General features: G+C 42.4%; 1 protein-coding gene across 1 annotated transcript in view; it reads left to right on the forward strand.

The window, feature by feature from the left end:
• The window catches only part of Stk4 (serine/threonine kinase 4), a gene marked incomplete at its 3' end in the record, with an annotated part of 59,972 nt that overhangs the window by 31,771 nt on the left and 13,388 nt on the right, over positions 1-14,813 (forward strand). Inside the window, exons 7-9 of the mRNA XM_008851030.2 lie at positions 770-907; positions 2,826-2,954; positions 3,769-3,955. Coding sequence (XP_008849252.1) covers positions 770-907; positions 2,826-2,954; positions 3,769-3,955 — 454 coding nt within the window. The remainder of the gene's footprint in view (positions 1-769; positions 908-2,825; positions 2,955-3,768; positions 3,956-14,813) is intronic.

The raw sequence follows: 14,813 nt of genomic DNA on the forward strand, positions 1-14,813 counted from the left end.
TCTCCCTCTCCCTCTCCCTCTCCCTCTCCCTCTGACCTTGTAAGGTTTAGGACCAGGACTGCCTGTGGGACAAGGAAAGGAAAAGAAAGGAGTTCGTCAGGTTGTACTTTCTTTTCTTTTCTTTTTAATTTTTATTTTATGTGTGGGCATGTATTGCCTGCATGTAGGTAAGTGCACCTGTGTCGTGCAGTGCCCACGGAGGTCAGAAGTGGCTGTCGGATCCCCTGGGACTGGAATTACGGACAGTTGTCAGCTGTCATGTGGGTGCTGGGCTTCAAACCCAGGTCTTCTGCAAGAACAAGCAGTGTTCTTAACCGCTGAGCCATCTCTCCAGCCCCAGGTTGTACTTTCTATGCTGACAAGCTTGGTCTTTGGTTGGAATTTGGATGGGCTTATCAGTGGATAAGTGGAAATCATTTTACCAAGCTTTGAATGTAATTCTATATGTATTCGAGCATCATTTTCTTTTTTTATTATTTTAAGATATTTTTTATTTATTATTTTTGTTTTACGTGTATGTGTGTATTGTGTGTGTGTAGGTAAGTGCACCCATGTTGTACAGTGCCTGTGGAGGACGGAAGAAGCTGTTAGATTAGATCCCCTTGAACTGGAGTTAGGGACAACTGTTAGCTGCCATGTGGGTGCTGGGATTCGAACCCGGTCTTCTGCAAGAACAACCGATGTTCTTAACCGTTGAGCCATCTCTCCAGCCCCTGAAGCATCATTTTCATTTTACCAAGTCTTTTTATCGTTTTCCATTTTAAACTAGGCAATCTTCATGATTCCTACAAACCCTCCTCCCACATTCCGAAAGCCAGAGCTGTGGTCAGATAACTTCATGGATTTTGTGAAGCAGTGTCTTGTAAAGAGCCCTGAGCAGAGAGCCACAGCCACACAACTCCTACAGGTATGAATCACCATAATTATAATTTTGTTTTTTTTATTTTTGTGGTGGTGGGGGTTGGACCTAGGACCTTGGACTTGCTAGGCAAGTGTTCTACCACTGAGCTCCATCCACATTTCTTTCTCTCTCTCTCTCTCTCTCTCTCTCTCTCTCTCTGGCATCTCACTGTATATTCCAGGCTGGGCTTGGACTTGCTATGTAGTCCAGTCTGACTCCTGCCTCAGCCTCCTGACTGATAGATTATGGGTGAGTGTGCTACCATGTCTAGGTCAGTCTGTCTAAGAATTGCCATTGCTTTTTTTTTCTTGATCTTTTTTGAGACAGGGTCTTCCTGTAGCCCCAGCTGGCCTTGAACTCACTTGAAGACTAGACTGGCATTGAACTTACAGAGATCTGTTTCCTGAGTACGTGCTGGGATTAAAGGCGTGTGCCACCATGCCTGGCATGCCATTACTTTTCTATAATAAAACTCATAGGTAATAAAAATCTGTGTAGACCTATAATTTTAAAAAAGTCAATACTGTTTGTGGCATAATAAAGAAGCATAAAGAAATAAAATGATATATAATTATGTAGAAATACTCCAACTTGACCCAACTTGTGGACTTACTGAGACAGGTACCTCTATCTAGCATTGTGAATGAGTTTAGATTTAAAAGCATTAAGAGGATCAGAGATAGACCAGGCATGGTGGCGTAGACCTTTAATGCCAGTGCTTCTAAGGCAGAAGCAGGTAGATCTCTGTGAGATCAAGGCCATCTTGTTCTACATATCAAGTTCCAGGCTAGATGGGGCTATAGGGAGACCTTGTCTCAAAACAAAATAAAAACAGCAAAAAGATCAGAAACCTTCTGTTCACTAACTGTAGGAAGAAAAGCAATGAAGGGGAATGGCATGAAACCGATGTCTAATAACAGGCCAGACTCGCTGTCTGATAAGAGCAGGAAGGAAAGGATCTCACATGCTTTTTAAGTAAAGAGAACACAGCAGTATGCTAATCTTATTCTAGCTCTTATTCCAAGTATATTGCCAAGGTCTTTTTCTGTCCTAATGGAGTAATGACAGAGTTTTATGGAAGAGTATCTCCTGTACTGCAGTCCTACCACACGCTGAAGCACCCTTTGAATCTTGAAAACAATCTTAAAACCTACAAAGGCTTGATTTCTAAGCAGTGTCTTTATTCAAACATTTAAGCCCCCTTCTCTAAAATCACCTCCCAGTCACTGGGCTCTGTATCTCTTGAAAAAAATGTTCAGTGCTATTTATTAAAGTATGATATATATGTCAGGACGTTTGGAAGATATACAGATTACTGTGCAAGACTGCATCACACTTAACATGCTTGCCAGTGTCCCTGCCTCCCACGCCATGCTTTGTTTCCAAATATTGTACAACAAGCATTCAAAACTATCAAACTTCCTCTAAGAAGTGATAATGACCTTTTAAGAATCTCTAGATTATGGGCTGGCAAGATGGTTTGGCTGGCAAGATGGTTCAGCTGGCAAAGGTGCTTTCCAGTCAGCCTGAGGACTTGAGTTTGTCCCCAAGATCCACATGGTGGAAGGAGAGAATGGACTGCTGCAAGTTGTCCTTTGACTTCCACATGTGTGCTGTGGTGTACACACACACATATATGCACACAAAAATAAATGTACCTAAAACATTTTTGAAAAAGGATCTTTAGATTAGATAGAGAGAAGTGGCGTAAGCATTCCCACCAGGCCAAAGTAGATGGTCAGAGCCTGAGTGATAATCTGTGTACTCAGTTACAAAGTGAGTATGGCTTCGTTGTTGTCCCAAGAGTGAAGAGAAAGATTAGATTCACTGATCAATGGAACAGATATCATCAGGAGTCTACTATGTGCCATGCATTGTATTGAAGTATTAATTGTACCCACTGTTTCCAATTTTTTTATTTAAGCATCCATTTGTCAAAAGTGCCAAAGGAGTGTCAATACTGAGAGACTTAATTAACGAAGCCATGGATGTGAAGCTGAAACGCCAGGAAGCCCAGCAGCGGGAAGTGGATCAGGATGATGATGAAAACTCAGTGAGTGGCAGGCATTGCAGCAGGCCTCGGGTGTAAATGCTTGCTGGGTTGTGATTGCTCAGACAGACAAGAGGATGGTGTTTCATCAGCCTGGAGCTTGAGACTCTGGTGGTACTTTGTCCTGGCTCTCACACAGGGCTGCTGGACCCTTGCTTAGTCTGTGTTTGTTCTTTATTCTGTGTTCCTGCTGTTGCTCTTTTTTTGTTTTATTTTACGTATGTGTTTGCCTGCGTAGCGTAAGTGCACTATATGCTTGCAATACCTGTGGAGGCCAGAAGTGGGCTTTGGATCTCCTGTTGCTGAGTTACAGACAGTTATGAGCCATTGTGTGGGTGCTGGGAATGGAACCTGGGTCCTTTGTAAGAACAGCAAGTGCTCTTAACTGCTGAGCCATCTCTCCAGCCCCGCTCAGTGCTTCTTAAAATGCTTAGATTTGTTCTTTTGCCCCCATATCATTATACAATTTAGCTTTTTATTTGAGAGGGCACATCCTCAGTTTGGAGTCTTGGCTTTCCCTTTTGAGATTCTGTACTTCACATGTAGCTGTTATACTTACAAAGTCCCTCACCACTTTGATCTGTTTTGTAAGTTTGAGAAGGGAGGAGGAAGAAGCTCCTTAGGGTTAGATACGCAGTTCTCAGATGGTAATCTTAGACCATCTTTGGTTGAATAAATACTTTCCTTTTCTAAGGTGAGTTTCCAACCTGAAGAAATGTCAAAGCTGGAAGTATTTGCACTAGGATGAATGACAGTATTTCAGAAAATTCAACCTTTTGCTTAGTTAGCTCCAATTTGAGATTTTTTTCATTTGCAGGAGGAGGATGAAATGGATTCTGGCACGATGGTTCGAGCTGTGGGTGATGATATGGGCACTGTCCGAGCAGCCAGCACCCTGAGTGATGGAGCCAATACTATGATTGAGCATGATGACACGTTGCCATCACAGCTGGGCACCATGGTAATCAATGCGGAAGATGAGGAAGAAGAAGGGACCATGAAAAGTAAGGCTCTGATGGGCGACACTAACTTCTCAGACAAACCATAATGTTCCAGAGAAGATGAATTCTTATGCTCCATGACTGCTTGGGTCCATTCTTTTTGTGATCTGTGTTTGTATTATGTGTATGAGTGCTTTGCCTGCGTGCATGTAAATGCATCACATGTATGCAGTGCCTGCAGAAGCCAGAAGAGGGTATTGGGTTCCCTGGAACTGGAGTTATGGATGATTGTTAGCCACTCTGTGGGTGCTGGGAACCAAAACCGGGTCGTTTGCAAGAGCAGCCACTGCTTTTAACTGCTGAGCCATCTCTCCAGCCTCTTGGGTCCATTCTTCTGTTGCCATAACCAAGGAGGTCTTGTGTTGAACGGCTGTGAAGAGGCAAGAGGAATGGGGAAGAGGAAAGCTGGTCACCCAGTCATCCTCTCATGGAATGTTGTCGCTGAAGGTTCACCCTGGAGGAGAGCTATATACATGGTTTTGGTGTGCAGTGCACCTCAGATTGTGATGAAGTTCTAAATGCTGTACTTATCTTCAGGTATTTTCATGATAGTATCTGTTTAAGAATTGCCAACATTCAGGTATAATTGAGTGTTGGTAATTTAAAGGAGGATGGTTGAAGAGGTTTAAAAGTTCTATCAAGTCACTGCCAGATATGATAGCGCACATCTTTAATCCCAGCACTCAGGAGGCAGAGACAGGCAAATCTCTGTGAGTTCGAGGTCTGCCTGGTCTACTAGCAAGTTTTAGGTCAACTGAGGCTACATAGTGAGACCTTGTCTCAAAAAAAAAGTAAGTTGCTGGGCGTGGTGGCGCACGCCTTTAATCCCAGCACTTGGGAGGCAAAGGCAGGTGGATCTCTGTGAGTTCAAAGCCAGCCTGGTCTACATAGTGAGTTCCAGGCCAGCTAGGGCTACAGGGAGACCCTGTCTCAAAAAAGGACCGAAAAAAAAAATTTCATCCTGCCCTTCAGAAGCCTGTCCTCTTTGTTTCCCTTCGCTCCCTTGTCTCTTTCTTTCTCCTCCCCCTTTTCACCTTACTTCCCTTCTCTACTTTCTTTTGGCACTCAAACCCCTTGGCCTCACACAATGCTAGGTAAGCACCCTACAAATGAACTGTATGTTGCTGCTGATCCTTTTTTTTAAAGTCTTTTTCAGACAAGGTTTCCCTTCCCTGTAACCCCAGCTGACCTAGAACTTGCTTTGTAGACCAAGTTGGCCTCCATCTCACAGAGATCTGCCTGCCTCTGCCTCTGGAGTACTGGAATTCTGTTGCTGCTTTTTTTGGAGACAGGATCTTAGTTTGTTGCCTAGACTCATCTCAAACTTCTGGGAGCTCCTGCTGGTGGTCAGGGTCTGGGCCAGGTGTTTCCAGGTTCTTGGTGTCTTATTCAAGAATGAACTAAAAGCCCACATAGATTGCAAAGTACTGAAGAAACTGTATTTAAAGCAAAGCAACAGAACACTGCAAGGGAGGAGAGGGCCATATGCGTGAGAAGGCTCAAGGGTCTTGGGCTTTTTTTTTTTTTTTTAAATAGAAGAAAGAGTTCATTGGGCTTGCAGTTCCAGAGGGAGAAAGGCTCCACCATAGCATGGGAGGCATGACATGAGGTAGCTGATACAGAAAGCTCAGAACTCACATCTTTTTTTTTAAATTTTAAGTTAATTTTTTTATTAACTTAAAAAAATTTATTGAGAATTTCTTACATGCATATAAGGTGTTTTGATCAAATCCATGCACACTCCCTCCCCTCCAACATCTCCCATCACTTCTTCCTGACAACTTCATGTACTCTTTCTTTCTTTCTTTTTTTTTAATGGGGCTTTTTGCTACCGCCCGCCTCTGAAGAGGTAACCCTAAAATCTTTTAGGGGTTAGATAAGAGCTCCCAAATACTTCTGACATTTTTGGCCTTTGGAACAGAGTATGTTGCTAAGAGGCCCAAGGACATTTCGACTTTTAGCCAAGAAACTGGCTACTTTTCTTTGGGGTCTTTTTACCCTAACTGCCTAGCCAATTCCTATCTCCTATTATCACACCATCCTCTGAAGAAGTTACCAAAATTGCCAATCCCTATAGGGATGCAGACCGCTCTGGCTTCTATGCTGAACAAGGATGCAGGGTAAGGCAGTTGCGGTACTTCTTCAGTGGGTCTATCTAAAAGACTCGCAAATTGCATAACTCTTATCTCTAAGGGGAAAAGAAAGCCTTTGACTGGTACCTAGATGTGAAGGAGAAGTAAAGGCAAGAGTAATTAGCATTACAAGTTCTAGACAGGGAACCAGAAAAAAGTCAAAATGGCAAATTTCAAATGTTCACATGAGAGTCCATTGGAATTTATGAGAGAACTCACATCTTTTTTAAAAAAATATGGTTATTTTTATTTTATGTGTATGCCTATATTGCCTTCATGTAAGTAAGTACACTGTGCAGTGCCCATGGAGGTCCATAAGAGGGCTTCGAATTCCCTTGGAACTGGAGTTACATGTGATTGTTAGCTGCCATGTGGGTGCTGGGAATCGAACCTGGGTCCTCTGCAAGCTAGAGCAGCCAGTGCTCTTAACTGCTGAGCCATTTCTCCAGTCCCAACACTCACATCTTCAAGCAGGCACAGGAAGCAGAGAAGTGGGGGCTTCTTTTTTATAGGAAGTCTAAAGGAAGTTACTAAGGGGTATAATTTAGGTAGTTCTCTATTTGCTTGCTTAGATTATATATACTTTTTTCTACTGAATGGGTCATTCCCTATGTTAAATCTGCACATGCACACCCAATGATAACATAGGCATAAGATGGTAAATAGGGGATTCTTCCTAAAAGTTCACTTGAGGACACAGTTTTGCCTTATTGCCCATACACCCCAAACTAGTTCAGGCCACATCAGCCTTTCTAGTCTTGTATTCAGATATAAGGAGAGAACGATTAAATAGTATTTGTCTAAGTCTGTTGGTTTTCAAGGGGAGGAGAAATGGATTCCATTGTCTGGAGTTGGGAGTACATGTACCCTGATGCAGTGGGGTTGCTAACAAGTTGCTAGGTGCATTGTGGGGTGTGTGTGCCCAGTACATATAGGTAAGAGACCTAGGCTGCCAAGTGAAACCAAGTGGAATGCCAGGTTACTGAACTGTGCTTGCCTACCTCAGAGTGAGTCTTTCCTTGCCTCTTAAGTAGCTGAGATTACAGATGTGTGCCTCTAATCCTGAATTTCTGTTCCTTTTCTTACCTGGCTGATCCTTTTTGTCTCGATGGTTTCCCTTTGAGTTTAGCTCCTAGTTCAGGGTTCCATACTCTGCTTTGCAGTGATTGCCCTTCCTCTTGCTCTACTGCACTCAAAGAGGAAAGGATCTGAAAGTATGAAATCATAATAATTGAGTTATGTAGGTTCAGCTTAGCCTAAACTCTGCTTAGGTTTAACACCATAGGTCTCCTTGATCATCTCATTTTTTCTTCCCTTTAACAACCCCCTGTCGTCCTTGATCTAACTTAGGCCTCACTCGAAGTAGGCAAGTGTTACACTGCTGAGCTGTATCCCCAGCCCCCACTTAAAAAATTTAAAGGCCCTTCTAATCTAGGGATCAGCAAAATGGTCTCTGGGCCAAATCTGTCCTGCCACCTACTTGGTAGGAAGGTGTTGGAACACAGCCATAGCCATTCATTTATGTTATTTTTGGCTGATTTTTCACTGAAAGGACGGAATTGACTAGTTGTGAGAGACTATATGGCTTCCAAGGCCTAAAATATTGCTGTCTGACTCTTTACAGACAGAAAAAGTTTGCTAGCTTAGATCTAGATTCTTTGCTTTGTGATTAATTCACAAATTTATCTTTAGTGCTTACTCTAAGTACTTTGCTGGGATCTGAGGACAACAGGGAAGAAGCAGTTTTTGCTCTAAAGGAAATAATTACCTATGGGAAAGACCACCCATCCACTGTATTAGGCAGTTTTCTCTAGAGGTATAGAACATAAAAAAAATATATATATATATATATATATAGAGAGAGAGAGAGAGAGAGAGAGAGAGAGAGAGAGAGAGACTGACTAGGGAATTTACTTATGCAGTCTGGGCTGGATAGTCCCAACAGTGGCTGCCTGCATGCCAGCAAGGCTGAGAACCTGAACTGATAGTGGCCCAGCCCACAAAGCTGAATCCCTCAGCAGTCCCAGTCAGGTCCTGAAGGCTTGGAATATTCCTAAATAGTTCCTGGTCTTCAGTACATGTTGAAGGGCTTCAAACCTGGAGTGTGATGTCAGTGAGGGCAGTGGAGATGCTGCAGCAGCAACAGAGATGGACATGCTAGGAAGAAGCAGAGGCAGGCTGGCAGGATGGGTCCTTTCTTCTTACCTCCCTATATCTGGGCCATGTGTCAGAAGGTGCCTCTAGCTCTTGGGAGGGGCTCCTCTCAGTTAATTCTTTCAGGAATTGCCCTCACAGACCCACCCATACGTGTATCACTTAGTTGATCCCTGATGCCATACATCCAGTTGACAATTAAGATCAGCCATCACAGCCACTAACTACTTCAGTGAATGAAATGATTATAATATAGGGGTACTCTCTGAGAGTGTTGTTGAAGTACAGTAGAAGAGCATTTAACTTGTACTGGACTCCAGAAAAGACAAGTTTTCAGCACACAGAGTGGGTGGAGGTGTTCCAGTAGAGGGGGCAGTTTACGCCAGATCTTAAGCAAGAGATGGGTGAGTCAGGAGCTCAGGGTGGCTTGCTGTAGCTGGCCTGGTCATTGCAGGCAGCCTTCTCAGTGTCTTCTTTATTCCTTTCCTTTTAGGTCAGGAATTCCTTTGTTTACTTTTCAACCTCTTGTTTAAAAAGGCAAAATAGCCGGGCGTGGTGGCGCACACCTTTAATCCCAGCACTCGTGAGGCAGAGGCAGGTGGATCTCTGTGAGTTCAAGGCCAGCCTGGTCTACATAGTGAGTTCCAGGACAGCTAGGGCTACAGGGAGACCCTGTCTCAAAAAGACCAAAAAAAAAAGGCAAAATATTTTCTTTTGTCTGTTTTGGGACTCAGGCTTATTGTCTCTGGCCTCTGATCAGAATTACACAGATGATGAAGGAGTGGTAATACTATATTGGTAGATTCATAAATTGATAAGACTTTTCTGGAATGCAGTGTGTTTCAGGAGTTTAAGATTAGACCTTTGACCCAGTGAATTCTACTTCTAGGAATTTGGTCCAAGAAAATAATTAAAGATACAGGCAGATTATATTTAAGAATTTTCCTAAGTACAATACATAAAATATAAAATGTATTTGGATTAATTTAAATATTTAGTAGCAGGTGATTAGTTATACTAATTATACTACATCCATAGATCGAATAATGTGTATACAAAAACATTAAAATCCTCTTTTAAGGAACATTTAGTGAGTTGGGGTAATACTTGTATTAGTGAGTACAAGAATGAAAATTATAGTATGACTGTACTTTTGTGAATACATAAAAGATAGTATATGTATAAGAAAAGACTGACAAAAGAGGACGAGGAGGGAGAGGGCTGCAAGGAAATAAGTCAGAATATTAAAAGTGGTTATCTCCTTGAAATTTAACCTTTTTTTTTTTTTCCATATAAAGTGACCATTGGTCTTTGAACATTGCTAAAAGATAATTTTAAAAAGCCTAGTTATGGGGCTGGAGAGATGACTCAGTGGTTAAGGCACTGACTGTTCTTGCTGAAGACCGAGGTTCGAATCCCATCTCCAGTTTCAGGGAATCTGACACCCTCTTCTGTCCGCTGGCATTGCATGACATGGGTTACTCATGTGAGGCACCCATGTTGCATGTGAGGCAGCACACTCATACACAAAAAATAAAAATGAATAAATTGAAAAAAAACCTGGTTACGGAGCTAGAGAGATGGCTCAGTGGTTAAGAATGCTTGCTGCACTTTCACAGAAGCTGAGTTTGGTTCCTGTCACCCATACAGGCGGCTTACTGCCTTCTGTAACTCAAGCTTTACGGGATCTGAGGGCCTCTTCTGGTACTCTAGAGTAAACACACATGTTATTTACTTACACACATAAATAAAAACAGAAGTATATCTTTAAAAAAACCCTAGTTATTATTAACAGCTGTTGCAGTCCTCAATAGAATTCCAGAGAAGGTGAAATTTCAACTAAAATCTTATTTTTTTCCTTTATTTTGGAGGCTGGGAATTGAACCCATGTTGTACATTTGAGGTAAGCACTCTGTTACCAAAACCATACCCCCATCCCTTAGCTGAAATCTGAAGGACAAGTGGAGGTTAGCTAATTGTGCTTGTCTAAAGAATGTATTAGTTATTTTTTCACTTGCTTGGGGAACATATGCAGGGTAGAATTGCCTTTATCTTGCTTGATGATAAGGAAGACTCATATTTAAAAATTTTTTGTTAGGTCCCAGATAGCATTTCAATTTGAAAGCTTTAAAGAATTTAATTCTTGCAACAAGAAAATAGATTTTAAAAATTCGTAGTTTTAAAAAATAACTTAGCAGCCGGGCGTGGTGGTGCACGCCTTTAGTCCCAGCACTTGGGAGGCAGAGGCAGGTGGATCTCTGAGTTCAAGGCCAGCCTGGTCTACATAGTGAGTTCCAGGCCAGCTGGGGCTATAGGGAGACCCTGTCTCAAAAAGACCTAAAAAAAAGTAAAAATTTGTGCATCTACTGCTTAGAATTAACATATGATTTAAAAAAATCATGTATTGTAAGACAAAAATACCCATTGATTTACTGGAAAGCTAGGGTCTCCTACACCTCTTTCTAATCATATTACCCTCAGATTTGTCCTGTGAGTTCTCATGCTGTTTCTGTACTTTGCTACATTTGTGCCTAGTCATGAACAGTGTTGTTACTCTGTTTGGAAGGTGCTATAGCCTTGTCTGTCTTATCAACTTGCTGTTTTAAACAGGGAGCTTTTTTGTGGTATCTGTATCCTTGTGCCTTGTATCAGGCATTCATTCCCCGTTTGCTGGACATTGAGCTGTTTCTAGTTTTTTGCTGGACATTGAGCTGTTTCTAGTTTTTTGCTGTTATAACGGTTTCTCTCTGTGTGTTTCTTGGTAGAGGTGTATGGGGTAGTGTGCTGAGAGTGGCATTTGCTAGGCCTCATCCCGTGGATGCTGGTTTGTTCTTAGAGTCGTCCGCAGTGCTCTTGATGTGACTGAAATAATGTCCACTCTCCCTAGCAGTGGATAAGAGTTCTGTTTTCTTACATCTTCTCCAGTACTGATGCTGGCAGGCCTCTTGCCACTCTGTCCTCTGTCAAATGTTCTTTTTTTTAAAAAAAATTTTTAAACAAAATTTTCTTGTATTTATTATGTATGCACACATGTGTACACATGCCTCTGCATATGTGTCGTGACACACATGTGGTCAAAGGATAGCTTCTAGTTGGCTCTCTCCTTCTACTATGTGGATCCCTGGGTTTGAATTCCAGTCATCAGGCTTGGTGGCAAGTGCCTTTACTCACTGAGCCGGCTCAGCAGCCCCTCTGTCACATGTTCTTGTTTTACGTGACTGAATTTTTTTCTCTTTTCAATGCTGGGCTAACCATGTGGTCTGCCAGGTTTTTTTTTTTTTTTTTAGATGATGTGTTTTTGCGTCTTGCTGTGTAGTGTGACTTCACTTTGAGCTCTCAATCCTCCTGTTTTAGCCTCCCGAGTGCTGGATTGCAGGTGTGTACTAGAACTGTGAACTTTTCATGAGATATTTAAGACATAAAAAAAGAGAGAGAGAATAGGGGCTGGAGAGGTGGCTCAGCGGTTAAGAGCACTGGCTACTCTTGCAGAGGACCCAAGTTCAAATTCCAGCACCTACATGGGGGCTAACAGCCATCTGTAATTCTAGTTCCAGGGGATTTGATGTCCTCCTCTGTCCTCTTCGGGCATTGGACGATGTTGGTGCACATATATATGTGTAGGCATAACACTCATACACATTAAAAATAAATAAATATATAGAAATATAATAGCACTCAGGTGTTCACTATGTAGTTTAAAAATTAAATCACACAAAAGAAGTGTTTAGAAAAGAAGTTCTGTGTCCACTTTCTTATTTTATAATTCCTTCCTCTTTGAGTTTATTTTTATAGTTTCTTGAATTTGGCACTAAGCTTTTTAATTTTTATACTTTAATGCGAGGCAAGAGCTCTACCACCACTGAGCCCTAATGCATTGCTACATCCCCAGCCCTAATGTATCCTTGTAAAACAGCATCTCACAAATGTGGGTGCACAGTATAGATGATGCAATTATTTTTGTCAGTTACATTTTAAGTCGGTCATTTATTTCTGTGATAACTTCCATATTTGAACTTAAATCCTGTGCTTGCTTATGCTTTCGTCTCACCACATTTTCTCTTGCTGTTTTGTTCTCGTTACTTCCATTGGGTTGACTAGGTCCTCAGCCCCCTCACCTTCCCACTCTCCCTTAGCCACTCTCTTTACAGTCCACTACCAACTGGGAAAGTATATGCGTAGGTATTTGCCTACTTGCTTTTTAATATTTCAAACAAATCCCAAAATTAGTCAGTCTGAATTTAGAAAGGATCTTAAAATATTTTGCCTTTCATCAAACATTCTTTAGCACCCGCCTTTTGTGAGTGTTGTCTGTTTCTTTGGTCCCATCAGACTTTTCAAACTTATTTTCCTACTGTGATAACTATTTAGACTCAGTGCTTAGCTTTATGGACACATTGACTCCCAATAGCCTTGCACACAATGCCTTTTTCAGCTCGTTTTCTGCTGAGGCACGGTCCTTCAGTCAAGGTGGTGAGTGGCAATTTATTTGGCTAATAAAAAAGAAAAACATTTTGTTTCTTTTTTCTCTTCCCCTTCACCCACTTCCTCTTCCTCACCCACTTCCCCAGTTCCTTCCCCTTCCTCATCCACTTCCCCTGCTCCTTCCCTTTCCTCACCCACTTCCCCTGCTCCTTCCCTTTCCTCACCCACTTCCCCTTCCTCACCCACTTCCCCTGCTCCTTCGACCCTTCCTCACCCACTTCCTCTTCCTCACCCACTTCCCCTGCTCCTTCCCCTTCCTCACCCACTTTCCCTGCTCCTTCCCCTTCCTCACCCACTTCCCCTGCTCCTTCCCCTTCCTCACCCACTTCCCCTGCTCCTTCCCCTTCCTCACCCACTTCCCCTACTCCTTCCCCTTCCTCACCCACTTCCCCTGCTCCTTCCCCTTCCCCTCTTTTCCCCCTTCTCTCCTTTGTACTTCCCCTTTCCCCTTTCCTCCCTCCCCCTCTCTCTTTCTCTGTTTCTTTCCCTTTCTCCCTCCCTCTCTCCTTGCTTCTCTTCCCTAGCCTCAAACTTGATGCATACATACATTGGATGGTGACTTTGAACTTCCAAGCCTCTGCCTTCACCACTCAAGTTCTGGGATTACATGTGTGGACCACCATGCTTTTAATTGGTTATTTAAAATTTGTTTTTTTTTGTTTTTTTTTTTTTTTTTTATAGTGTCATATTTTTGCTTACATGTTTTGTTCCTTTATCTCTTCCAATATTGGGGGTGATGGTACAGGCCTCTAATCCCACTCTGGAAGGAAAAGTAGGTGGACCTCTGAGTTTGAGGCCAGCCTGGTTTATATAGTGAGTTCCAGGCCAGCCAGGGCTATACAGTGAGACCCTGTCTTAAAAAAAAAAAATCGTTTGGATTAAACTGTGCTAGGTTTAGTATCTGCTTTTTTATTGTGTCTTTTATCTGGTGTTAGATTTCTTCTGCTTTACAGGTTTGTTGGTGAGCTTACCTTGATTGGATGTTGTCTTTGTTGTTTTTGTTTGTGTTCTTTTTGCTGTGACAAATACCTGGCAAGAAACACAGCTTGAGGGAAGAAGCCTTTATTATGGTTTACAGTTCAGGGAGTTACAGTCCATCATGGTGAGGAATGCCTAGTGGCTGAACTGTGAGGTGGCTGGTCACATTGCATCCTTAACCAGGAAACAAAGAACTGATAGGAAATAGGTCCTGGCTATCAAACTTCAAGCCTCCCCTGCTTTCGCCTATAAAACTCCTCCTTCTAAAGGTTCCACAAACTTCCAAAATAGCACCACCAGCATCTTAACATTTAAACAATAATGTTGTACTTAATGGTGCAAGAGAGTTGTATATTTGGAAGTTGATTACTTAAAAAAAATGGTGGGGGATTGTGGAGATGTATCAGCTGGCAAATCTGCATAAGTATGTGGACCTGAGTTTCAACACACAGCACCTGTGTAAAAGCTGGGTACAGTGGTGTGTACCTGTAACCCCAGTGCTGGGTTTGTAGAGACAAGAGGCTCCCTGCAGCTCAGTGGCCAGCCAGTCCAGACAAATTGATGAACTCGAAGAGCAGATATTGTCTCAAAAAATGGAGAGTGATTGAGGAAGATAAATGATGTGGACCTCTGACCTCCACATGGATGTACACATGCACACACATGCATGTCCTCACATACATGCACATACACACATGAACTTATATACACCACACACACATCTCATACCTAGCCATCTCTTTAATGTGCATGGAATTGTGCATTAGGTTCTTTCTATCTTAAGGCTTCTAATTGAGTTCTAATTTCTTCTTTTGGGGTATACCCTGCCTTTTTCTTCTATCCAGTTTCTTGTCCTGTATCAGCCATAAATCAGTTGGCTGCTCAGCTTAGTGCTGTAGGCTCTTTTCTTACTTTTGGCATCTGGAGATTTTCCTCTTCTGGTTTTGAAGCTTATGATGTTTTCATTTTTTAAAAAATATTTAAGCCGGGCGTGGTGGCACACGCCTTTAATCCCAGCACTTGGGAGGCAGAGGCAGGTGGATCTCTGTGAGTTCAAGGCCAGCCTGGTCTACATAGTGAGTTCCAGGACAGCTGGAGCTACAGGGAGACCCTGT

This window comes from Nannospalax galili, unplaced genomic scaffold (assembly GCF_000622305.1).
Source record: "Nannospalax galili isolate Female #2095 unplaced genomic scaffold, S.galili_v1.0 scaffold205, whole genome shotgun sequence".
NCBI classification, from domain to species: Eukaryota; Metazoa; Chordata; class Mammalia; order Rodentia; family Spalacidae; genus Nannospalax; species Nannospalax galili.